Here is a 27,530-nt window from a genome sequence, read left to right as displayed (position 1 = left end):
ATTTATTCACGCTGTTTTGTTTATTCACATCAGGCTTCCAGATTTCAGGAAAAAAGGAAACATGTTTTTCATGGGCACTTGTGAAACCCACTGAATCATGTCCTGAGCTCCTGTGACCCAACTTCTCCTTGGCTTGGAAATTCATGTGAAGCCCTGAGTGCACTATTCCCCGCTGTTGGTCCGCGTTTGTGTAACTGCTCTGGCTCGCGACATGCGTTTATGGTTCCACTTACCTTCTGCTGGCCCAGCTGTGATGTTGGCTTGCAGTTCAGGTCCATAGGCGATGGTTCGGGCTTGCACTCTGAACAAATAGGTTATGCCCTTGGTGAGATCTCGGACCTTCAACCAGCGTTGCCAGTTACCTTTAATGTCCACGGTCACCACCTTGCTTACTCCTGGAACAGCCACGCAGATAGGCAAATAAGAGAAGGTTGCGATGCAAAAAAAAAAAAAAAAAAAAAAAAAAAAAAATCAAGTGAAGCTTATTACATCTAGATGGTAAGTAAAATTATCTAACAGTTTGCTAAGAAAGTATTTCTTACAATTAGCAGGAGTTTAAGTAGTGATAATAGCCAATTTTCAGCGCTGATAAGTATAATTAGAGTTTAAGCTTGATAAGTGGGTACTGACAAGAAAAAAACCTTACAACACAACTGGGAAATTGCCAAGAGACTACACGCAACTTCACTAATTACTCTGGAAAGAAAGGAGGAGGTAAACGAAGAGGACTGCATGTTGCAGATTGCTTCCTAAGTGAGCATTTCTCCGCTGCTTTTTTGCCAAGTAACCCACACCATTGCTTGGAGGATGAAACAAGGGCCAGCCTTTTCCCCTTCATCTCGTCCTGTCCTTTCCACCACTGCCAGGTGCATGCAGAACGCAGGACGTGTGCCTCACAGGGCGCTTGTGGGTATAAATGCCACCGCAACAGGGGATGCCATCAAAGCACTATTAGCTTGCACGAGCTGAAGTCATGACTTGAGTTTCACCCTTCTCACCCTAGGAGTTTTTCTTACAGGGGTGAATTAAAAACAGTGCTGCATCCTTCAAGGTTCATAGCTAGCATCATGTTTACATTCTCATTGCTGAGGAAAGGGCAGAGCAGCAGTAAGGGCTTCGGAACCAAAAAAATCTAGTTTTCACTGACATTTTCTAAAAGTAAGTCAATGGAAAGGATTTGATGTATAAAATATTTTACAGAACAGAAAGTTTGAATTTACAGAGTCCTTTTGGCATTCTTCAGGTGCTGTAGATGCACATAACCCATTTCAAACCAAGAAGCTAGGAAGCGGGAGAACCTTTTTCCCACGAGAGAAGGCTGCTTGCTAGTTTATCCTTCCAGAAAAATGCAGAAGGAAGATGTTTTTCAATCCAGATGCTTATTTTATGCAAATCAAGATGATGCTTTCAGGTTTTATCAGTTAAATAAAGAATAATGTCCAAGCAATTTGTGTTCAAAGTTTTCTCCCAGATACAATTTACAACTCAGAGAATCTTTCCTTGGTTAATGAGGAGGCAGTAAAAGTGCTCTCTCCTTCCCTAGGTGTACTATTTCATTTCTCTGAGACAAATCAGGAAGCATTTGTCATTTTGAAGTTATGTTCAAAAAAAAAAAAAAAAAGGAACTGTTAAAAAAGGCTCCAGGGCAATTTTGTTGTCTATTAGTGTGTAAAACATAACACTGTAAAGCTTAAACAATAAAAAGGTCAAACCGGGAGAAAACTGTGCTAAAGAGCAGACTGCTGTTAGAAAGTTTTGCAAAACGTGCAGGTTTTAAGCGGTGGCTTGCGAGGGGGAAGGCAGGAGGTGTCAAAAAGGTAAGGATGCTCAGCTGAAAACCACAAATGGGTGCAAAGTCAAAAGATGCAGGAGAAAAGCTCCAGGGGGTCTGGTCCATCCGTGTTGCTGCACTGCAGTGCTGGCATGGAGGAACATGAGACCTGGGGCTGGAGGGATCCTCTGGATCGTGGGATCTGGCAGCTGCTGGCCCCGCAAGCCTTGCTGCCTGCGCTCAGCACCATTACGTGCTCCATCCTCAAATGAGTTTGGCTCTGCCTTGCTCTCTAAATAACGGAGCATGACTTTTCTATCATGGGAAAATGATGGCATCAAGGGAGGGATTGCTTACCACGGCAGGAGAATAAATATATTTACTGAAATGAAATGGTTGGCACAACAGCAAATGGATAGAAACTGGAAAACAAATACAGTCAAAAAATTTAGAATCTGAGGAAAAGCCCTCCATAACCTCCCTGCTCGCATCAGAGATCTTCTACAGGGGAAACAGAGACAAGCCAGAGCCACAGACAGCACAGGATGAGGTGGGGAAAAGAAGAAAACAAAACACAGATTCTGAGGATGTTAAGTCAAATGCATGCAGGGAAAACATGATCTGACACTTCCATATTTTCAGGGGAAAACCTGTATTCTTAAACATTGTGTAGGAATGAAGAAAAGGCAGGAAATGCCCAAACAGCCTGAACCTCCTGCATACCCTGTGCACATTTCTTGGTCAGAATTAGAAATGCTTTCTGCACTAGCTCTTTGTGCTCAGACCTGCCAGCCGTAAAGGCTGAAAGTGCTTTTATTCTCGTGTTTTCATTCCTGAATGTAACTTTCTCAGTGCATGAGACATGGATATTCAGACAATATAGATCTTTATTCCTTACTGAAGCAGCAAATACAAATGATTGATACCCTTATTTCTTTGGAAAAGAGTTTAAAATGGATTGGCAATGGCTGAAATTACTCTCCCTGCTGTCACACTGCCAAATTGGACATCCTATTGAACTATTGGCGATCTACCAGGAATATAAAAATATTAATAAGACCATCCACAAACTTTGTAATTTTTTTCTAATTCACCTTTGGAATAAATTTAAATTTGTTTTCATTGAAATTGCCAAATCCTTCTCTGTTGCTGTTCTGGCAAATTAATGAAACATTCGTGGTCACCACGTTGTCGTGGTCTAGCTGAAATCTAGTGCCGGGTTAAAAATGCTGCTTGAAAACTCCGTATAAACAGACACAACTAAATCTCTATCACAGTTATTCTCCCCTGTCAAAAGTGGCAGCGGTACCAGTGATGACTAGCACATTTGATGCCCGGGCAATCTTTGCAATAACAGAAGTGACACATGATGTGATAAGCAACGCAAATGTGTCTGATGACTATTCTGGGCTGGAGCCTACTCAGCAATTCCAAAGCGTAAAGCAGGGAAACAATCAGCACTCTCAGGCTGAGTTTCCTCTTTGCCCATACCAGGTAACGATGGCTGTAAAATGACTTTTCAAATCACACAGAATATAGTTTGTGCAAGAAAATGAGAGAGGACAGACAAAAAAGCTATATTCCACAATATTATAGTTTGCTGAAGACTTCTGGCAAAAGTGGAATTGTTTCACTTACCCTCTGCCACCTGGCTTCTCTTGGAAAACGGCAGAGAACAAGTGGGAAATTGGGCAGAGATAAAAAATATTACAGTACTTTTTTGTCATTTCTCCATGAATATGTATGATCGGAGGTCTTTCTTACCCTGGACAGGAGCCAAAGGCTCATAGACTACTCGATAACCCTGTAGGACTCCATTTGCTGCTGTCGGCTCGCCCCAAGACACATTGAGTGTCGTGCAAGTGATTTCAGAGAACGCCAAGAAGCTGGGAGCACTGGGTGCTGGAAGGATTACAAAGAGATTGAATTGCAGTAGGAGTAGTCAATCTGATATACATATATATTATAAAACATCCGTTTATCTGCCCAGCCTAAATCTAAAGGAAATAAACTGAGAAGAGGATTTGTCAATTGTATCCAAACGTCCTGCAGAAACCCAGCCTGTCCTAAAAAAAAAATCAGCCACCCAGCTGCAAAGCTGAGCCTCAAAAGGAAGCAAGGAGACAGGACACCAAAGGGAAAGACCCTCAGAAGGGTGCTACATGTGCGTACAGCCTGAGTGCACCCCCCCTCTCCATAGCCACCTCCAAGGGCATCGCCTTCCCCCTGTGCTGGAGCACTCCCGTTTTGGTCACGTCCAGCACAGAGACAGCTCAGTCTGACTGAGCGGCTGCTGATCCAGCTTTAAAAAAAAAAAAAAAAAAAAAAAAAAAAAAAAGAGGAACTATAAAAAGCATAGTGATTCTCTCACAGGACTGTTTGGGCAATTTCCAGGTGCTGGAGATGAGTTCCTACGCATTTTCAGATATGACAGCAGAGGCCAGAAAGACCCACAGACTGTTTCCTTCTGGACCAGCTTGTGAAGGGACTGGCCCTTCTGCTAATCCATTCCCATTTCCACTGCATCTCCCCCTTCCCACAGGGTCCACTTATTCGACCCCTTTTTTCCCCCCTCCAAGTCCATTACAATGTAAAGACCCATCCAAAAGCTAACTCCAAACACCAGCGCCCTCCTGCATCCCTCCGTTTCCCTCAGCCTCAGTTCTGTGCCAGCCATCACCACGCCTGCGCTCTGAGACACGAGGACGGTCCCCTACCCGCCTGGTGCGTCCTGCCCTGCGAGGGGCTGCTCCTGGGGCCGTCCCCGGCCGCGTTGAACGCGGAGATGCAGACCATGTACTGCGTGTGGCTCGTCAGGTTCTTGAGCCGGACAGTTGTCTCTGGGAGGAAAAGGACCTTCACTTTCTCCGTGTCATTTTGGATGTCACTCTCCCAGTAATAAATCTGTTGGGACAGTGAGATGTTTTAGTATGGCATACACGTAGAAAATATCTGGGCACTGCAGCTCTAAAAGATCAGGAAGATGGTGAGGTCTTGCTCTGGATAAATGGGATACTAATGCTTTTCACCATGTGCCCAATCTTTTCCTTTGGGAAACTCCCCTGAGTCCAGTGACCATGTAGCTGAATACATCACTCAAAAATAGAGCAGAGGCTGAAGAATATGGCCTAATGACAGCAGGTACGTACTGCCAGAGTTCAGCGATGAGAGGCCAGTTTTTAAATTCTCCCTGAAATGCTAGCCTCTGTCAGCACTGGCATCGTGATATGATGCTCCATAATGCACCTCTGCGTGCACACAATGGGTTCCCCATTTGTGCTCACAGGACAGCCAGGCAAATGCCTTCCTGAAGAGGGTAATAAAGACTTCCCCTAAAGTTCCTTGAGGTACTTTTCCCTGCCCTTCCCTTACATAATTTTTATCCTGAAGCCATAAAATTAGGCTTTGGAGAAGTTGTTTCCAAGAGGACGAGTGATGCCAGCCCTACTTATTGGACAGGCCTGGCAGCGAGAGTGTTACAACAGGCCAAAGCAAGCCAGAAAGTTGAGAGAACGCACCAAGGCAAGGCTCCACCTTGGCTCTACAAGCCAAGCTGTTAGAGCCATCTATATACGTACAAAAGGAAAAGAACATGAATTGATATATAAGGATGCTTGTTGCTGCCAGGAAGGGATGCCAGATTATTCGCATTGGCTTGGCTTTTCTTTGCTTATGGACCTAAATTCACGGAGAGAGGCAGAGCCAGACACTGAACCCCAGCCAAGCTCTATAGTGTTTGTAGACTTGCCCATTTCCACTCTCTGAGGGTCCATTCTCATCCTGGAGAAGGTAAACAACATGCCTTTGCAACGTGCTCATCTCCTATGGACCAAATGCAATTAATACTATGATTTAATTTTGTTAAAGTTAAGGAAATGAAATAAGTCTTCCGAAATCTGACCTGGCTCAGGCTCCTAGCTTGGAGAAAGTTCTGCTTTTCCTAATGGCTTTTAACATTTGGTAGAAAGCTCAGTTAATTTTCTTCAGTGCATTTCTTGCCCCTAGCTCTTGTGCGCCTGTTGCTTTTTGGAGCAGGTATGTCGCCTGTGTAAGTGGAGCTGCCTAATTCTCTGCATACCCTGTTTCTCCACGCTCTCCTCCACAAATAGCAACACACTTTTCCTTTTCTCCCCCCACAATCTCATTTTCTTTCGTATGCTGTTTTGCCTTATGCAGCGAGGGCAACCGCAGTTTGTACTGCTATCTCACAAGTAACAGAAATGCCAAGTAAGATAAATGAAACCAGTAGAAACAGGAGGATTGCCTTGTAGCCTTGGATGTTCCCGTTTTGGCTATCGGCAGGAGGGGGGTCCCAGGTGAGCTCCAGCTGGCTTGCAGAAAGGGAGTTCACTTGGATGTTCTGTGGGGCCAACGCTGGTGCTAGAGAGGAAGGAGAACAGCAGAATTAATAGTGACAAGCAGAACTATTCATATCCAGGTTGCAGTCTGCCATTTGCCGAAGGACCCAGGATAGACCCTGTTCACGCCACAAGCCAGCTAAGAGAGTCAGCCCTGGAGGCATCTGTATCGCAAGGATGTCCCAGCACACGTGGACCGAGGAGCCTCCGGAGGTGGTGACGTTCCATCCCACACGGATTGGGTTAGACATTGAATCAACTCAATTTAGCCAGCAGCCTTGGAAAAGAAAAGAGAACTTTGTCTTCACCCTACGGTATGGTTTGGGGCTGGCCCTCAGCAGGGACACGGTGCTTCTGGCAGTGTCGGGGGGCGAGGCAGCCCCCAGCCCCGACTCGGCACCCAGCCTGGAGAGCAGCCCATTTGCCAGGCTCCAAGACCCACGGCTGAAATGGTGTCTAAAATTACATGCAAACCCCATCAGATGCTAATCAATTCAACTCATATTTTATGGATGACACAAAGACATTCAGCACATTCCTCGTTAGCTCTGCTTTCATTACACCCTCGTGCACACACGCTGGCCACCTTTGGCTCCTGCTGCCGTCTCTTCTTCGCACTGCGCTGTGCTCGAAAACTAATCTTGGAGTGCGCCTGGGTCAGGCCATCCTTCCCTTTGCCGGGATCCGGCTTGGTGCAGGTGGATTTTCCTCCTCAGCAGCTAGCAAGGACAGGCTCTTTTCCCGGCCTGCTGTCTGTGTCTCCGGCAGGTCTTCGTCGACCAGCAAATGTCTGTTTACAGAAAAGGTGCCAAAGCGTGCCCTGTTCAGACTCCAGAAGCAGGGAGAGAAAAGCAGGGCAAAGGGCACGCTTCCCCTTCCTCTGCGTTCACGATGCCACAGCCTTCACCCAAGCCACCTGAGAAAGCTGCCGCTTTCCTCTCTGTCCCCTTACGGGCCATAAATAGAAGTGATAAAACATTCACTACGCAAGTTAGATAGCCCCGGTTATCTGTTCCTCTGGAGACTTCTTTCTTTAGAGAGAATGACCTTCATAAGTCACACTTTTCTACCAATACTCCTTCCCCTCACAGTTATAAAATAAAATAGTAAGTAACACCCACTCAGCCTGACACCAACTATTTATTTTGTTCTAACTGTGTGGTTTCCATATTATCACTGCCCACCCTGCCGTTAATGGAAATGTTAATAACCAGCGCCAGGTTGTTGTGACAGATGCTTGGGCTCATTATCAGAAATTCTTATTTACCGCTCCATTAAACGACAGAATCGCACAAAAAAAACAATTCAATCAAAACTAACTGGAGGAATTTTAACAGCCACATTAATAATCCAAAACATAAATAAAGTTAATGTCTTTTGCCTGTTTGCCATCGGCAACTCTATTGCAAAATTATCGCTCTACAATTAAAATGTGGAAGGCAAAATTGAAAATAGCCTTTATCCCTGCGCTTAGTTAAAACTATTTGTTTATTATATTTTTTTCCGTTTCTTTTTCAGCTGGATGTAGTAAATACATGAGGTGACAGTGACAATCAGTAAAATACAGCTTGTTCGCAGGGGTGCAGAGCAGCAAAGGCAGCAGCTGGCTGGCTGCGTTCAATGCGACGTAGTGCTGCTCTGCTAAGGACCAAAAACCTCCAGATTTTGAGACTTTCACAGCTCACATCAGAGCACAGGGCCAACCTGACCACACAGTCCAAACCTGAAAATACATCTCAGAGATTTGCAGATGATGACACGCTCAGGGAAACAAGGATATGTACCATCACAGAAGAAAATGGATCACTTTAGCAATGTATTTTCTTTCTAGGTAGCGACACCGCAGTCTGTCCTGAGCTGACAGCTTCCAAGTGCTCTCAATACCCAGGTCTGAAGCAGCATCTACAAGAGCATTTTGCTTTGGATCCCATGTGCCAGCCTGCAACAATTGTTGCTTCTGAGATGCGACCATTAGAGGAGCCAGCACGTGCAGCTGGCCGCTAGAAAAACACCACTTTTCCTCAACCCCTTTTTGAAGCACGTTTAAGAAACACAATGGCTAAAAAGGGCCAGCGATCATTCTCCACTGACACTCTCACTGCTGGAGCTGCACTTTTGCTGGCATGGCACTGGAAAATTTGATGGGAGGAAAAAAAATAATCCAGACAGTGTGGAAAAAGACATTTCTCTTTGCTACCCCAGAGCCTCCATGAGATGTAAATTGTTTGGGTTTGTGCCCTGTGAGTCTGTCCCTCTGTTCAACTTTCAAAGGCTGATGTGTCCCTCCTCTTCTAAGCATAGATTTCTTGTTGACAGCAAGGGACAGCAGAAAAGTGCTGCTGACGCTTGATGTGGCTCTGTGCAGACAGCACATTACATTAAGGGTGGAATGAAATACTTAGAAAGGAGGGAACACGTCCCTGAAGACTCTACCTGTTTGAAACCCCAAACCATTCACTGAATGCATGGGCAGCCTGTGCCAATAAAAGCAAGCACATTTTAAAGGTGAATGCAAAAGGCTTTTACCTTCTAGGAATGCAGTTCGAGATTACTGGAGCTCTGAATTTTTTCATGGCTGTTGAAATCCCGAATACATAAAAAGCAAGGTTAAAGCTGCATACCTCACACTGCTTTAGGTGTCAGTGACATTACCAACTATAGCAGGAGTGACACAGACCCCTGAGGGTCCAAACTCAGCTCTTGGCAGGTGGAAAGCATTTCACTTTCCCTGGGAAAAAAAAAATAAAATTGGTATGCATTCACAAAGTCTAATTCTATGCACATATTCTACCTTGGAATCTCACACAGATATTTGTAAACATTTCTTATCTGATCAATTCACCTTTGAGATTGTCTCCTTGAAACTCTCCCTTAGCCAAAACATAAGGAGAAAGGCTGAGCAGGTTGTATGGTAATTAGTAAAAAAATAACAACTGTGAAGTGGGATGATGTTGGCAGAATCATATCAAGACAAGAAATCTATCTGGAAATGCAGTCTGAGTGTCAAAATGAGCCCATAAATAAAGTTATACATCTAAACCCACATTTAAACAAATCACTGCCCTCATTTTCCAGTCGTACTGAACAGCCTCTTCTCACACTGCAGGCAATTTGAGCTTGCAAATGCTTATAACCTTTAAAGAGAAGGTGCTTAAAATCCCCAGTGGCCTGCCCGCACCGGAGCTCCGTGCATTGCTGAAGGTTCTCCTTAGTTTTCCTCGCTGCTTCCCTGGGATATTTGCTCTCTGGGCTGTGCGGCACGGAGAGCTTTTCATCAATATGAAACCACTATTCCTTTTCTTAGTGACAGTTGCCACGACGCTCTGTAGCACAGGTAGGCTACAAATCCTAGTGATTCATTGGGTAAACTTAATAACCGTTTTTATGAAGCGCTCCTTGCTGCTCTTACATCTGCTCTGATTTCTGGGTAGCAAAGGATTTCTCCTCTACTGATTTTCTAATTGTTTTTGTAATGCCAGTATTATGTCAGGAAATTCACAGACAAGTCTGGGACAAGATCCCCCCGTACTCATGCCATTTAAATAAACATGCAGGCAAAAAAATGAGGAGGAAAATGCAGTGAAAGAGACGGAAGATTTTCTGTGCATCAGCTTGATCCTACTGTTCTAAACAATCCCAAGCAAATTTCTGTTTTGTAAAGACCTCTGATCCTTTCCTATCTAGCAAGCATTTCCCCCCCAGTTCATCAAAGCACGCCTTTGTGAACATGCCTGCTTTTATTCCCCGGTAATCAATATATTTGCATTTTGGTGTTAGCACCTAGAGGCCAGAATCTCACTGCACAATGTGTTGCATAAACACAGAACAAAGAGACGGCTCCGGGCCGAAAAAGCCTCCAATCTGTATGTCTGCACATTATAATGGACGAGTGACTGCTGCACGTTCTGATGTACCGGCTGTAACCTCATCTACCTAGTGAGTTACAGCAAGGGAGAAGGCACAACAGTATTCCGTGTAGCACGTGCTGACGATTAAAGCTTGCACACGCTGCACCTCGCAAGTTTATACACCGATTTCTGGTGCATGCAGTCATGGAAAATAGAGCTGGAAAGGATTTGGAGAGGGCTCAGACATCCATCCTCCCGTGTCACACCAGGATCAGCTCAGCTGGTCAGATGTTTGCGTAATCTCAACCACTGACCTCTTTCCAGATTCCCCTGCCATCCCCACACAAACTCTGCTGCATATCCCTATTTTAATAACTCCTAAAAGAACTCTGTTTATTTTTTTTTCTTTAGATATCTAGCCTAAACCATCCTTGCCTTATTGGAGTTATATCCCTGCAGTGGCACGGAGAACAGATTGTTTCTTCTCCCGTTGCAGCCGCTGCCCTCAAGTTATGGCGTAGATAAGCAACAGTTAAGTGGATTATAAAAGCCAAACACAACACAACAAACAGAAGGTCACAAGATAAAACAGCAAGACTGATCTGCAGCTCGGGCAAAGCAAAACGCAAGGGGTTTTCTTGCAGTATGGGCTTAGAGAAGGAATGCAAGGATGGTACCTCCCCAGAAAGAACAAAAAGCCCTGTCTGCAGATGTTTGCAGTCACTCCTTCCACCCAGCAAAAGCAGCATGAGAGGAAAATGTTCAGGGCTTATTGGCCATTTCCTTCCAGTGTCTGGGAACGAGAGGTGGGAGCGAGGAACAAGGAACGCTTCCCCTGTGCAGCAGCACCTCTGTGCCATCAGGAATGCTGTGTGAGTGATGCTGATTAGTTCAATAACAATTAGTTAATTGTGCTTCAAAAACAGCTACTGTGAAGCTGCTTTCCACTGTGACAAAGCAGCCTAAGCTATATTTAGAATGTGAAAGATGTTTTCCACCAGTTTCTGGCTGTTTTTAGCTAGGCTACATTTTGTGATGGAAGTACGTGCTCCTTGCCAGGCATGCACTTTCTGGGGTTGTTTGGGTGTATTCCAGACTCAGCAAGAGGCAGACCCACATGCAAAGGCTGGGGGTCTTAACCCCTCCGATGCTACTCCAATTGCTGACACCAGACCCGGGTGTCCCTGCCCATCTATTCAGGCCTGACAACGTGGCACCAAACCCGAATGTGCTGTCAGTTATTGACTTCGTCAGGCTTGTGTCACCCCGCGACTTGAAATGACTCTCAGGAAAGGAGCGATCTGGTCTCTCCCATCTTTAAGAAGCCCAGCCTCCTACTGGGTGGAGGAGGAGGTTAAAGCAGCTGGAAGAGCCAAGGTTTTAGTAGGAAATAACCTGTTTTCATCAATGTTGATATATGCGATACGTGCGTTGATTTCAGTGGTTGCATAGATCGATGTAAGAGATACTGAAACATTTCCGAGTGTACAAAAGACCAATGGAAGTCAATACAGGAAGAACCTGAACAACATCTCTCTCACCCTCACGAACACTGATGAAGAGAGAGCACAACCTAATCGATGCAAAAATAGAAAGATAAACCGACAAACCTGCTTTGGTGGAGAGGAGAAAGAGAAGAGCTGTCAGGGTAGGGACTCTGGGAATCTAGCACACCTGCAACTGCTTTACTCTGTGCCATATTATCTGAGCAGGCAAACACTTTGTCCCCTTCCTGTATACTACACTTAGTACAGTAGTTGTGTTTTGCCACATCAAATTTTTAAGGGTATTGAAGTAATGAAAAAACATAAATAAGAGCAGCTGCAAATGATACCCAAACGTAACTTCCCCAGCTTCCTCGCTTAGTACTGGGAAGCTTCCCAACATTGGCCAGGCATGTCTTCGGCATCTGCAAAGATATGAGAGGGAGGCAGGGGTGGAGGGAGGAAAGAGGGAGAGATGACATTCACCGCACATATCAGAAAAACACTGAAATGAAACAAGGACTAGAAATGGAGTATCCTCTCCACAGACCCAGGCTCCAGGAGGTTATCTGCCAGTGCCATTTTTTTGAACTGAGGAGGCAATCGTGTTTGGAGGAAACCTCCACAGGTATGACTTATTCATGAAGAACCTTCATAAACTGGCAAGTGACTCAAGCAGGAGTAATTCTCATCCTGTCCCTCACTATTCCTTGCAGCGGTGCTGAAAACACCGTTGCTGTGATTACTACTCTTTTAATATGGGGTTCAGCTTTCCCAACGAGCCATGTCCAAACCAGGATTTTCATGGGACAGGTACGACCTAAGCGATGCAGAAAAAGTCACTGTGATTGCATTACGATGCCTACCACTGAGACAAACCTCACGGAGCGGTTCTGCAAAATAGCTAAAAGCCTGCAAACAAAACCTACACACTTCTCTTTTGTCGAAGCCCACAGTTCTACTTAGCTAATACAAACCTAAAATAAGCTATCACATCATATACTGAGATTATCCATCAAGGGACTGAGAGTGCCTGGCCCAAAAGTAAAGCCCTTACAGAACCATCAGACTGCTCTGGAAAGGGCATACAGGTGGGTAAAACTGGAAAGGGGGGAAATAATAAAATGAGCTTTTTTCCTCTATTTCTTTTGTGTCAACAAGGCTATGATCACACACAGGCAGGCTTCCCATCAGTCAGCAGAGACGGGCCCGCCAGGAGGAACAGCAAGAGCCTGACAAGCATTCAGTATGCACAAACAAACATACAGGCATAAACTACAAGCTAAAATCCCCTCTCACTTCTATCGATGCAAATCAGGGGGAGCCCTGCTAAAGCTAGCAGAGCTAACCCAGTGTGAAAGGCGTGTTAACTGAGCGCGATGTCAGCTCCGATGCGTGCAGGATTCACCCCCCAGGAGGTACCGAAGGTTTTTCAAGGGTGTAAGGGATGGGGAAGAACTGCAGAGCATTTGGTACCCTGGCCTGATCCTCCTTCCTGAGCGCTGGGAGCAGCACCAGGTGGGAAACTACTGCTCTCAACTCCCTTAAAAGAGTCTGCGTATTAGACAGAGGCAAAACCACCTACTTCAGACTATTTCTCCAGGTTCTCCAGTTCCCAAGACTCCTCCTCCTCCATTTATAGTCGTGTTCCACTCATTACAATTTGTTAATCCCACACTCTAATATTGTAATACCGCAAGTTCATGGCAGCTGACAAAAGCACCCACTTAATGTTCACTAACAGCACCTACTAAAGCCTAATAAGCACCGACAACTCCTTATGCGCCACTAAAGTCAAGAGAGCATATCAAATAATTAGGGTGAATCGCCACTGGGTTTGCCATATACCCAATGTTAAAGGCTACATCAGAAAAACATCAAACTGAGCAGGTAAGATCTGCCACTGCGATAACCTTTCACTGTGGCTTTAATGCAGGTTTGGGGAGCTGGCCCCCACGAGGGATTCATTTAGGATTTTCAGATTGCAATGGGCAGGGAACCCCATGGAGGACAGCGATCTTGTGCTCCTGGGGAGAGAGAAATTAAATTTCATTTTCTTGACTCTGAGTGAGAGTTTTCTCTCCCTCTTTGTTTATTTTGCATTCATAGCATCCCTGAGTTCATCCCTGTGGCCCTACACCCCCTGTATCATCTCAGCATCCAGGCTGCTGTGCCCACAATGTTTTAGAATACTGTCAATTCATACTTTCATAAGAAAAAATGACAACTTTTTTGTTTTCAATCTACAACAGGCAACCTGAACCGCCTCCAGCTCTATGATTGACGATGGATACAGCAAACAGATGTCAGAAAGGAAAACGAACTGTGTTTCTCTACAGCTGGCTTCACAGCAAAGCAGTACAGAGGAGGTAAAGCCACAGGAGTTGAGACCCACATGAAAATACAGCATTTTGCTCACATATCCCAGGATGATGGAAAACAAGCAGAGCAGGACTGCACAATTACAGAAAATAGAATTTTGGCTCCAAATATAACCTTTTAGTCAAAAATACTCAAACTCCAGCCTGCGTCTGCTTGAATAAGAGTTATCAGGCAGGGGCTTCCCCACTTCTTTACTGGTGCAATTTATGGTCTGTTTTACTTTACTACTGATTGCTCATGTTTTTGAAAGGAAGGTTAATTCCTTTGCTTTTAATGGAGTAGCTGTACTGTTAGTTCAGTAAGGCTTTGCATACACGATCAGGCTTCTCATCCCCCCGCCCTCTGTGTACTGTGCAGGGATGTCCCTACACTCAGTTCTTCACAGGCCATATAACACTGCAGCAGAACAGCTAATCTGCCGTCCCACTCCCACCGCTGCTTGCACCAACTGCAGAACAAAGCCAGGAGTCCTGATGATGAATTCGAGTACGGACAGTCTGTCTGTCTTGGGCTACAGTCAGTGCTGAAAATCAACGTCAAATTGTTGGGTTTGTGAGATGGAAGTTCATCATCTGAGCAAAACGTCGCACAGCAATTGCAGCCCCGCACCACCCACCCCAGCAATAGCAGCGGCAGAGATAAGCAAGCGCAGCTGATCAAAACCCGATATTTTTACTTGGACAGAAGCATCTTCCCTACATTGAGACGTGATGAAAAGAGGCAATTACACCAGAGCTAAGCAGAAGCTGCAGTGCTGTATAAAGCATTGTGCTGTACAAAGGCTGCTTATGACCAATATTAACAACTTAATGAGCTGTTAATGAGGCGCGCATTCAGCTTTTACTTGCAGCATGAAAACATTGCAAATCATTTTAGGGAGCTTCTGGATTGTCAATGGAGAATTAAAGATGTCAAATAAGCCCATCAAATCTATGTCTCAATCTGGACACTGCTTTCCAGTGCATTCTCTTAAAATTCCTTTTCCTATATGGTAGGATAACTCGCTTTGACAGCAGTGCGACTCTTACTTAGACTTTGCTTCCTTCTGCCTTGACATTAGATTTCAGTCTCCAGAGAGCTGCAGGGATGCCTTTTTGACATGTTGACATTAAGGACACTTCTTCCACAGACTCACACTGGCACGGTCACTTTGTGTCTTACCATTGTAAGAGCGGCTACTGAGCTAAGCTACCGAATTCAGAAGTTTAATTACGAAACCTTTGTACTCATCTGTAACAGGTTAAGAACATAAAACTACCCTTAAAAAAAAAATTAAAAAAAAAATAGCCAGTTTGAATAGGAAAGGGAGCCAAGTTTTATACAGAAAATTCATATCCATAATTCCCCAGCACTGCAGCAATACCAGTAGCACACAAGGAATGACTAATGCTCTAATGTAGGCACACTTTACTTTGTTATTTTTTACTACCCTGTCACAGCCCTGCAGGATTAGATAATGCAGCCGAGTGCTATCTATACTGCTATTACCACCAGTGGAGCTGCATTGATGGGAACAACAAATCCAAATTGGACTTGCTGCAGACAAGCCCCAAGTGGAAACCATGCACAGAATGAGTCTGGAGAAGTTTAAAATCCACCAAGAAATACTGATGGGATGTACCCAGCGGCTGATCCTACTCCAGAAACGAAACACTGTTGGGATACAGGTGTAATGGTTTCCAGTAATGCAAGTGGAACTGAAAAGGTTTTTTTTCCCAGTCCGAACAGAAAATGCCTCACCACTTTTCCCCCCACCTCCATCTTCCTAGTTTCCCTTTCTGCTCTGACTTTACTCTCTCTTTTAGCGTATTGCTTGGATCTTTCACGCTGAGCTTGGAGGAGAACTTCTCCTTCCTTAGGGAAAAAGACACTGGGGACAGGATGAAAGGCCACTGTCACTCCTGGAGCAGGTCGTTCCCAGAACAGCTGTGTTGAGCTCATTCACAATGGAGCATGATCTTGGAACAGCTCTGCAGATTCTTTGAAGGGGAGGGGAAAAGGAAAATCAGTGTTTCAAACACCCTGCCACCCCTCAAAAGTAGCCTTTTGCTGATGTTCAGAAGTGTCAAGAATTAAAAGGCAAACACCTTAACATTTCAAAGGTTTGGTGCTTCTAAAGTGCCAAGGAAGTTCAACCCCTTTGAACTTGAACTCAAACTTGACGTCTGAGCAAGCGAAACCAATAATTTATTTATTATGCTACTTTCCAACAGCTTCCCTCCATCCCCTTTTGTTTATCAAGGGAAGATACTGTCTCTAGGCTGACAGGTTTTAGACTACTGCAATGTGAAATGGCCACGATAACCCTTCTCCTCCCTCCTCCAGAGGCATCTGGGATGGAAATGCCCACCCAGTTCTTCCAGCTATGCCAGCAGCGATGTGCTCCCGATCTGCATTTGTGCAGCCAGTCACCGAGGGATGGACCCACGTGTCCCAAATGGGGGAAACGGCCAAGGGGGGCATGGCAGGCTGAGGGAAGCTGCCAGCCCTGATGCGCTGAAATGTTGTCGTTCCTCTTGCAGGCTGTTAACAAAGAGGCACGGGGGACTTCTCTGCACAGCATCTTCTCAGCTACATTCGGGGCAGGGAAGGAGCTAAAGTTTCTGTGCTGTAAGAGAAAGGGGGGCCCAAGGCAGCGCTGAGGGACTCCCTTCTCCAGAAAGCGACCTATGGATGGGGAGATGACCCCACATGGGGTATTTGGTATGAACACATGGAAAGAGTGAGGCCAGCAGAAAGAGATGAAAACACTCAAGGACAAAGCAGCCTTGTTCTGAGAACCTTCTCTGCCATTAGCACGAGACAGAAAGGGACACTGCCCAAGCATAGGTGACCAGGTAAGAAGGCACAAGTACTCTTTGCTAGAAACAATTTTGTAAAGGGGAGCCAGGTGCCTGGAGCTGAGTCTTTGCTTCCTTACGAGGCTTCTTTCTCCTTGGCATGGCTTCTTCTCCCTATTTTATCTTCTCCTTCCCAACCCTAAATCACTACTTTTGGTCTTGGAGCTTCCTAGGTGGTTTCTATTTCTTGCCTGTAAAATGCTGGAGATGGCCAGGCAGCTCTGAGCATTCCCCCAATGTTATGGCAGAGCAGAGCTTCTCTCCATGTGTCAGCCACAGCTGGACAAAATAATGTGTGAACTCCAGGAACACCTGTGGAGCTGCAGGCAGGAGGGCAGATCAAAATAATTGTAGATAACAGTGAAGGAGTTGCTTCGGTGCCTGCTAGCTTTGCACCAGGAGATAGGTTCAGGTTTTTGAAGGTGGTAAGAAAAGAAAGGTAAGAAGTAGTTGTCCCTCTAACCCACTCATGTTCCTTTCCAAGCTAGTTTTACTCGGAAGAAGGTGAGATGGCCAGGACACCTTTTCTGAAAGGGGATGGTATAACCGAGGCAGCATTTCAATGGAGGACTTTTCTAAGAAGGGGATCTCTGTCTCCAGCTCTTTTCACTCCTTGCCTTTCCCATTGTGGAGCCACCTCTCAGAGATCATTATTAAAAAGAACAACAACCAACCAGCCTCATCAGTCCTTGTGAATTCTGAAGGTCGCCCGTGTCACCATCAGTTACAGTGACACACATCCCTCCCCTCTTCACACAAATGGATTTACAGCCTGTGTAAAAGCTAGTGTCTCTCGGTGCACTTCACCCCTTCTGCTACCTTCTCTCCACACACGCACTCTCCTCCCGCAGCAGCTGCTGGAAGAAATTATGAATTCCATTATTTTTCATCCAGAACAGCTTTACAGTATATGGGAGAAGCACTGGAGGCTGCAGGCTCGTTAGCACAGGATTTCTATTGATGCCTTCCATTTTATTCACCTTCCCAAATCAGGTGAAGCACGCCTGCCCCAAACCTGTGATTTTTGTTTAATTAATATGCTGGTAGTAGAGTCTTCTGAACTCCAGAGCCCACCACACAATCAGCTAGTGACAGCGACCCAGCAGAATAACGCTCTTGATATAGTGGCTGCTCTAACAGAGTCTTAATTTCAGTCGAGCAGAACAGCACCTCTGGTAGCAGCTGCGTTTAGAGTTGGGATGAATATCAGTACCCAGCCTCTCGCCGAACATTCGCTGCCTTCCCAATCAAAGCCGGCATCCCTGACAGCTGAACTGTTAAATGAATTAACAAGGCGAGAAGGGGGCTTGCCGATGGGGCTGCGACTCCCTTCCTAATTTCTGCAAGTGGTGGCTTTCAATTTTTCTGTCATTTGTCGGGAGATGCACATGGTTCTCTAATGAGCAGGGCAGAGCTGCAGCCAGCTCTGAAAAGGCAATGTTATGAGGATCTTCTGGTCTGCGGAGGAGAGGGATCCAGGCACTGGAGGCAGGTGGGGGAAGGATGCTGGCTCTGTTCAGACTGAGCAGGCAGCTCATCCTTCCCGGCTGCACTGAGCACAAGGACTCCCAGCCTGCTGCTCTCCTGACACATGGAAGAATTGCTCTCCACGCTGCTGAGCTTTGCAAATGTCCAGGCAGAACTCAAAATGGAGCCTTTGCCAGGGCTTTAATCTTAGGGGTTACTGTAACAAGAAAAAGGTTTTACTCCCCTTGTAGCAAAAAAAAAAAAAAAAAGAAAAAAAAATCCAACCAAGAAACCGCAAACCACTTGCATCTATCTTCCTTTATTCACCAGGAAAGGCAGCACTCAGAGGTCTGTTACTTGTCTCTGCCCTGTTGGCTACCAGCAGGTTGCTCTCCCAAAATTTCCCCCCACCCATCAGTCAGAGGCAAGTGAGACTGGAGCGCTCGGGCTGCCCCAGAAGGCTCCTGGCTGCGGTACAGCTCAGTGGCACTCAAAGAGCTCAAGAGATACTCTCCATTAGGGTGCTTTTTACTCATTTGATTGGCAAAACTGCCAGAAGGCTGGTTTTGATGGGTTCCCCAAACCCCCCAAGTTTTTCAGGGTGTTCCATTGCCTACTCTTCTTGTAAAAATCCAGATACAATGGCAGGAAAATCTTCAGATCAAACAGGGGAGAGTGCAAGAGGGAAGGAAGGAATTACAGACACTCCTGCATCGCTCGTCTGGCTGTACCAGACGTCAAAGCTGAACCCTCAGTATTATTTCCAGGTGCCCCCCCCCCCGTAAGAAACAGCCCCTAGAACTGCACAGAACTGGGTGTTTTGACTGAGCTGGCCTAAGCCCAGCACATTTCCCCCAAGGCATGTGCTGTATATTCCTCTTTTTACAGCCGAGAGGAACGTTCTCGCACCCACCAGAATTACTGCAACCCTTATGGCAGAACAAAGCACCGTTTAATGGTCCCGAGGCATAAGTTATCGGGGGCCTTCAAGCTGGGGACCAGTCCCCTTCCGTCATTTTGTGTTCAGTGCTATGCCTGTGATGCCAGCACCTGTAGTTTATCGAGAAGGGTTTCTCTCTTTTTACCATGGATGCCCCACTGCTCAGGCTAAGCAGCCCCCTTTTTTCCAGCTTGCTGTTTAACTGCCTTTACCACGGGTAAGAACATCAAATAAACAATAACAACAAACCCTTGTATTTCCACAGCACATTTTAACTCAAAGGTGTCACAAATCAATTTAAAACTTAAATTGCAATACCAGCTCCAATCACTTTACTCACAGTATAAATCACAGCCAGTTTTGGAGGTGGAAAAGGCAGTTATCTAACAAAGCATAACAACTTCACACAACAAGACTGAAAATCGGCAGGAAGATCCTACATTCATCATTTCTACCGCATGAACCTGGATTGTCCCTAACCGGAGGTAAATCCAGCATCTCTAAAAAACTATCTCAGTCATGCCACAACTTCAGATACACCAGCCTTGCCTGCGAAAGGAGGTCTGTGCATATCAGTTTCCTCTCAAGTTTGGCTCCTTCCATTGCCCCGTTCCTTGTCTGAGTTACAACAAGGAAGACCTGGGCCACGGGATTGAAAGACACAATATAACAGCATTTCCTTGTTTTCCCCAGCTGATTTTCTCTGCTGCGTACACGTGTATAAAAGCATGTGCTGGCTCCATTTGCAGCAGGGAGAACTGTAGCTCTGAAACAAAAATGTATCTTGAAGCCAGATACAGTTGGCTCCACTTGGGCTTTCTTTGCTGCAGTTGCAGAAGTAAGTTGGAGCAGCAGCAAACTAGAAAAAAAAAAGTAAATATTGCCAGCTGTCTCTCCAGAACCAAGCTGCTCTGATTAATTTATGATGTTTTCAGAGAAAGATAGCGAATGTTACACCATATTTGAAATGAAAAGGTTAAGAAGAGTTTAAAAAATCATGCAGTAGAGTTTAAAAAACCCGTGATTTGCTTACTTTTGAGCAGTAGAATATTTTATGAATAATAATGAAATGAATTAGTGCTGGGTTTGATAGCTTCTACATCCTAGCCTTGAGACAGAAGAACAAAAGTGTAATCAGATTCATTCACGGTAGCAGGCTGAACAACAGGAGGGTGCGTGTCACCTATTCTTCTTCTAAGCTTCAAAAGATGCTGCTGCAAAAATTGATACCATAACTACCAATGATTTCGGCGCCAGCCTCTCTCCAGCTGGGGTCACCATAAACACGGCACTGCCACCGTGGCTGTGAGGAAGACATCAGCTATTCCAGTCCCACGCTCCTCAGATCGAGTCACCGAGAAGCACAGGCTCAGCGGCGGGTTATCTGGGCGCTGCAAAATCACCTGTTTCACAAAGCATTCAAAGCAGCGTCTAGTTAACTGCCTCATCCTGATCTCCACCTCCAGCCTCCTGACGGAGGGATTTTAAAATGATCAGCAAGTTACATTTCATAAATACAGCCTGGATTCACGCAGGAGATCTGTAGTCAGTAACAGCATGAGTAGTGCCATTGACCCCCAGCTTCTGCAGCGGCTGCGTGCGGCTAAAGAGGTGCATGTTCCTGAGAGCAGTCGTCACCTGTGCCTCCAAAGCTGGCGTTAAACTAGACACAGTGTCATCTTGACTTCACGACCACAAGAATATAGCAAGGTGTGGTGCACCGGCAGCATCTCTACACAGAGGGCTATAAAATAAAAGCAGCAGCTTTCCAAGTCTCTCTTGTTTTGTAGTTTTGTATCTTTTCCCTCGTGGCATTTCTGTGCTCCACTTTTCACTTCTTTAACTTGAGTCAATTTTTCCCTCAAGCTAATTTGGTATGAACAGTCATCCTCCTGCAACTCCAGAAATATTTTCTCTTCTTTCTTTCAAACGCCCTTTCTCCCCTTCTTCGTGTAGACCAACTGGCAAGTGACTGGCAGTGCCAGCCTATTCTAGGAGAGGATGCTACAAAAAAACCTGTTAGCCAACATGACTGGGAAATGTTTCAAATCAACCCTTTCCTGGACAAATATTAAAGATTATCTGGAGAATACTAAAGCATGCCAGTACTTTTAAAAAAATAATCTGCTATTTTTCCTTTTACCTACCTGCTTCTCCCACAAACACTTCCACTGGTGTGCTGGTAGGGCTTTCACCAATAACATTATATGCTGTCATTAGTACTTCGTATCTCTTGTATTTCTTCAAATCTGAAAAAATAAAATAGCATACGTTACTATTTATACTTCATTACAGGTATTTTTTAGACTACATCCCCTCTTTACCACCAGACTTCTCTCTCGAAAACGCAGCACCAGAACAGGACAACAGTGCAATGTCTCCTTCCATTCTTCCTTAGCTCACACATTACAGCAGGATTTGCATAATTATGAAAGATCTTTGTGATGAAATGGCAGGATTTTTCAGTGTTTTCTCACAGTGTTGCTCCAGCAAGAGGAATCTTTCCTGATGGGTAACTAGTTAGAGGAACGTCTCTAGGTCATTCTTAATGACAGAAAAAGGCAGTGCTTTGCTTTGAATGTTCAACATACAGGCTTTTTTCCACCTCTACCGGTAAGGAGGAACTTGGCTTCAAGCCTTTGCCTAACCCCTGGGGCGTTCATCTAGGGAGTCACTCAGCAGCTCAAGAATGTCTCGGCTGAAGCAGGGTGCAGAAGATGATCTGCAGTGGAGACCCCTGTGTCCCGCTGGATGTACCGCACGGGTCTCCTTCTCCTTCAGAGTGACCACAGCCTGAACAGCTATCACAGAGGGAAAGGAGGACTTAAAGCCTGGACTCCGTTTGGCCACTAGGCAACCAATTGCTTTGCTGACATATAGAAAATACTCTGACAGATGAGGTAGGACAGCGAGACCAGTGTGAAAAAATCTAGAAAACCCAACTGTATGAGGGTAATTAACAGATGCAAATGAGGGTGGAGTGGAATCACATCAACGTCATTAAGGGAGGCAGTGCCTGAGCGGTTTCAGATTTTGCATTTTCAGGATGAAAGAATCAATCCTAACAGAAGTATTTATCATCTACAATATTTAACAGTGAAATTAGAGTAAGAGAGCGCTCAATAATATAAACTGCCCTATCCAAATGAGCATTGAATTGATTAAGACACACATGGCCAGGGGTCCAAATTTCTCCCTTTGCCAATAATTTCTTCTGCTGTCTATGAATCAGATAGCAGCCTTGACTCTGTGGCTGACAGCGTGCCATCGGTTTGGGAAGGTTCAATAAAACGAATCATTCCGTTTCACAGAAATATTTAGAAGTGTTGTGCTCCTATATCTGACTCCAAATCCAGCATCATTCCCCAGTCTCAAGCATATTGTAAATGACATCATATCACTATTTTTTTCATGTGATACCCCTAAACTCAGATGGACCGCAAAACATGTAGCAAGCAAATCAGCAATAATGATGCTAAGTTTGTAAACAAACAAACAAACAAAAGTAACATATATAGGATATAGTTGCGGGCGGCTTGTACAGGGAACCCTTAATTGCTGCCACAAAAAGCCACAAGGGAGATTTTAGCGTTAACTGCATGTGTAAGAAAATGGAACGCATGAGTTCATGCATGCAAGTTTCAGTGGGGATAGGGCTGCATATTTTTTTTTTTCAGCCCATCACAATCTGTGACTCAAAAGCCTTGGGCAAAACCTATCTAGTGAACCATCACCACTACAAAGCAACTTGCCTTTTAACTCTGTCGAATGCTATTTTATTCATTTCCAATTGAAAACACCTCTGGAGATGCACATGAACTCATTGGGCCCTCTCTAAGCTGGCCTCCTGCTCCACGGAATGCCCGAGCATCTCAATGTTTGAATCATAGGACTAATGATGTGATACAGCTAAACTCAGATGGACTGCAAAATATGTAGCAAGTGAATCAAAATTCATTTAGCATCAGCAATACTGGCTTTTTTCAGTCAATAATGTTTTACCTTCCCAGCAGCCACATTTATACAACAGCTACCTACTTGCATCGTCAACGTCTCTTGATGTAGGGAAAGCAAAGGCTTAAAGAAAAAGAAACTTGAGAAAGCTGAATCATTAATATGTGTTGATTTCTGCTAGATCCACTGAGGAGAACCATAGGAGTTTGCCCGTAATGTATTTTGAACCATTACAGAATCCCATCTAAAGGCAATGTGCACTTACGTGTTAATTCATACGTCGTTAATGCAGAGCTGCTGTTCACTGTCTTGAAGCTGCTTTGGGCTATTCAGGGTAAGCAAAGCAGAAAGCTTGTTACAGTGCGAGGAAATAGTTATTGCAAATGATGTACAGCAGAGACAGAGGCAAATGATGCAGTGCACACACACACACAGTTTGAGCTTTAGGACTATACCTTGAAGGGCAATAAAATCACATCACTCTCTCGTAACACATCAAAAGCATCTCACTCACACAGGGCTGTTTCATTTCCTTCTCAAACAGAATCTCACAAACATACAACACAGAAATGTCCTGACTTCTAGATTCAATAGAACAAATGAGTGAAAACGAAAGAATTTCTAGGGGGGAAACACTCAACACTGCATTATACATCCTTATTTCTCAACATGCAAAATTCATATCCTGAAGAGCTGCAGGGTAAAGACCTGGAACACCAGCCACGAAGAGCGAACACCTACAATAGGACGGGACCCATTTCTTTAAACGTGTGTGAGATTTCCCACAGTTTCACTTCTAGGATTCAATATTCCTGCTGTGAGCAAATTGTAATAATATGCCAAGTTGTACAAAACCGCAGGTCAGTGAGGAACAGAGGTGTTCTAAGGGTGAATTGTCATATTACGAGGAGAAGGAGGAATATTTTGCTTAAAATACACTTCTCTCCACCCCTTTCTCTCGACTCTCTGGAGAGGTACAGCATGTTTTTTTCTACTCTACAGCTATTAGGAACATAGCTGCAGGGCCAGCCAAGAAGAGGGAAGAAAGGAATCCGGTAGGTTTCACAGGCTCCCTGGCTTGTGAGACTAGACAACATCCAAAGTCATTATTTAATGATAATATACAGAGTCAGTGATTCTGCTGTTGTCTGGAGAAAAACCCTTATGCAGACCTACATCTATGAGTAGAGATTTACATCTCTGCTCTGTCCTCGTTAAAACTCTGTACAGCCGGAGAAGTCTCATTCAGCACTAACCATATGACGGAGGTCAGTTAGGTGCTTATTTCTATTTATATTTAAGGCATCCACTTTTTCCACATCCCCACAAAAATCACTCTTGCTTTTGTAGAAACGACTTTGATGGGTTCAGAGAAACATGGAAGATGGTGTAAGATATTGAAATGGCCTCACTCATCCCTATGCTGCTGCTCTTAGCGTATTATAATACTCTGAATATTCCACTGACATCAAACAGGACAAAAGCTGGTGCCTCTGTGAGCACATCTCATTGCTGGGCCATGTCTGTCAGGCTACCAAGGGCTCACATCTTTGCCTCCCATCATCTTATTCTGCCTATTCTTCCCTCTGATTTCCATTCTAGCCTTTGTCTAAAAATCCTTTTCAGTTTTCTATTATTCCTCTCCCTCTCCACCTTCTTTCCATGTGAGCCAAAAATCCCAGTGACTAACATGGCAAGCGTGCACCTTAAAATTATTGCTCATTTTTGCTATTTTCTTCCAAAATAGGGACAAACAATTTGGAACTGTAAAAACTGTATTTAAAACTTCTCGGCTGTTTTCCTATACTGCAAGAAGAATAACAAAATAAAAATGATTAAAAAAATAGCATGAAAGAAAAAGGTTCCCAGCTGAGGAAAACAAAGTCTCTTTTTTTTTTGTCTGATGGCAGAACAAAGTATACTAGGGTAATCATGAAATGGAGGCAGCAGAAAGCAGGGAATCAGAGGATACGTGGGGGACAGAACATCAATTCAAGTATGCTGGCGTAGATTAGCACGTACCATTACAACTGCTGCTGCTGGGGCAGAAGTTAACTAGCATTTTTTAGCATCTTCACCCCGATTATGTAAAAGCTAAATTATCCCCAGGACTCTCAGACACAACGGTGTGTTATTTCCATGGAGCAAAAGGGCATACGGTGCCCGGTATAATGATGGATTACCATTCTGGGGTATCATAGGGCCCCAAACACAGGCTTACGTGTGAGCTCTGCTCTTAAAGCTGAAGGGTTCTGGATGGTTTTGGATTCTGTTCCAGATCCAGTGTCGTAATCCAGCTCCCGGTAGTAGATCCGGTATCCCAACAGCAAGCCGTTTAGACTCTCAACTTTGGGAGGCTGAAAAACATTCAGGTTAAGAACAGAATTGTTAAGGTGTGCATCACATCCAACATCCATCACAACGGGCAGCAGCGGACACCAGTCCTGCGCGAAGGGACACCGTGCTCCCTGCTGAAAATAGCCATTGGTAATGCACAGGGTCAAAGGCTGTGTCATTTGGAAAACACATTAAAGGCAACTTTAATGATTTTACTCAGCTGTGGCAATTACACAAGGCTCTTTACTCAAAACCTGACACCTGAGGTACTACGCTGAGAGCTAAGCTCCTTTCCTTCTCGGTCCATGGGAACTTGTGTGTGATAATTTACTTAAACGTGTCCTTGAAAATGCATGCTGCTGGCCACCACCAGCAGAACAGTAAAACAGCACTTCACTTCTTCCAAGATGAAAAGAAATAAATAAATTTGTCAAAGACAGAATTCCTTTTGTGGCTATTTTCCTTGGGGACTTCTCACAGGACATTCTTCATTCGCCATTATTTTACTGAAAGACTGATGAGAGAATAACAAAGAATTGGTGTATTTGGGCTTTAATTAGGAAGATGAAAATAGGTCTCATAGCCTCAGAGAGGCATTTAGCAAGGAGTCACGGTGTGATGGACTTTGGTGCGTTGCACAGGTCCAGTCCCACAGGCAATCCCAGCCCCTCCCCAGCAGTGTGGAGCAGTGCAGTGTGTATGGCCATTGCACTGGCTCTGATAGGAGGGTTTTTTCTTCTGCAACATGCTGGAAGATGCTCAAAGACATAGCACCTCAGCAAGGATTCTTCAGCAGCCCCTCACATCTTCCTTCGGGTGCTGACACACACTGAAAAGGCCATTTTTGTCTGAATGGCTTGCTTAAATAGAGACAAGCAAAGGGCTTCTTCACGTTTGGGAAAAAAAATACTTTCATGAGTCTAACACAAGCTAAGAACTGCAGAGAAGATGCCCTGAGCCATCTTCTAAAGATTCTTGTGCTGAAATTTAAGGGGCTGAAAATATAAAGGATTTTAATGATGATCTTGCCTTTAATCCAGAAAGATCCCTAGCAGTCTTTGCTAAGGGAACCCTTCTGTCCATTGTGGACAAATTAATTGCTGGTGTGAAATGCTGCCACAATAGAAGGTAATACCACATCTAATTTTAATGAAGAAACTAAGAATACTTTTACAGGAAAGAAGGAAGATATTTGGTAATAACCTAGCATTCCACTTCCAGAAACGACAAGAATTTTCCATTACTTCAGCACGATGGCAAATGGAAAGAGGGGGCTGTCCCATCTCAGTGCAAAGGACTTTGCTTTGGGTGAGGGCTGAAAGAATTAAGTAGAAAGACTGCAGTTTATGGAAACCAAACAAGAAAATTATGTGAACCAGCGTGTAAGAAAGCTCTACAGCTACCAGGAAAAAAGAGCAGAAACTGCTCCCGCAAGAAGCTGCCTTCTTTTGCAGCTGTCCTGCCCAGAGCCTGCTGAAAGCAATCCAAATAGCCCCAAGATCCCGCAGTCCTTGCTCTGCATGGCTGGAGAACCTCATTCATCATTGTTTCATGCTCATTATTTTGCTCCATCCTTTGGAGAAGCTCTGACTACCTTTCACTGTTATTTAGCATCCGCACTACAGAATGATCCAGGAACACAGGATTGCGAGGGACCTCAGCAATCAGCAGGACTGGGCCCTCAGGACTGCAGAGAGTCAGCTCCTTACTGTCCCTGTCACAAACAGCAACCTCCACCAGAACACGGGCTGAGTTTTCTGCTTCCCAGTATTCCTGTTGGAAAGCTGTTCCAAGCCTCACTGCTTGGGTGGTTAGAAACATGCATTTAATTTCTAATCTAAACAATTCGTAGCTAGTTTATAACCATTTGTTCCTGTGCTAACGCTGCCTTTTGGGTTCAACTGTTCTTCTCCCTACGGGGTGTTTACTCCCATGATGTATTTTAAAAAGGGCAATCATATTCCCTCGCAGACTCCATTTCACAAGGCAAATAAATCAACCTCTTGTACAACAGCCTTTCCTAGCTGAGCCCCGTGTCCAAGGGATGGAGCAAACAGACCACAGTTTGTCCAGGGCTGCCTGGCGACACCATGGCTCAGGGACCAGCTGAAATGTTCTCCTCTGCAAGGTGGAGATGACAAGCTGTGGT

General features: G+C 44.8%; 1 protein-coding gene across 4 annotated transcripts in view; it reads right to left on the bottom strand.

Moving 5' to 3' along the window:
* The window catches only part of SDK1 (sidekick cell adhesion molecule 1), a 412,484-nt gene that overhangs the window by 27,781 nt on the left and 357,173 nt on the right, over positions 1 to 27,530 (bottom strand). For 3 of the 4 annotated variants that reach the window (XM_055805382.1, XM_055805383.1, XM_005228982.4), the window contains 7 exons: positions 25,266 to 25,401; positions 23,310 to 23,369; positions 21,238 to 21,339; positions 6,036 to 6,151; positions 4,489 to 4,675; positions 3,536 to 3,673; positions 234 to 395 (listed from right to left, as the gene is read on the bottom strand). In XM_055805382.1, the coding sequence (XP_055661357.1) occupies positions 234 to 395; positions 3,536 to 3,673; positions 4,489 to 4,675; positions 6,036 to 6,151; positions 21,238 to 21,339; positions 23,310 to 23,369; positions 25,266 to 25,401 (901 nt within the window). The remainder of the gene's footprint in view (positions 1 to 233; positions 396 to 3,535; positions 3,674 to 4,488; positions 4,676 to 6,035; positions 6,152 to 21,237; positions 21,340 to 23,309; positions 23,370 to 25,265; positions 25,402 to 27,530) is intronic. The other variant, XM_027779679.2, reaches the window with a different exon arrangement.

The sequence above is a fragment of the Falco peregrinus genome, chromosome 5 (assembly GCF_023634155.1).
Source record: "Falco peregrinus isolate bFalPer1 chromosome 5, bFalPer1.pri, whole genome shotgun sequence".
Taxonomy (NCBI): Eukaryota; Metazoa; Chordata; class Aves; order Falconiformes; family Falconidae; genus Falco; species Falco peregrinus.
The sequence above is the reverse complement of the archived record's forward strand: the minus strand, read 5'-3'. Positions and strand labels throughout refer to the sequence as shown.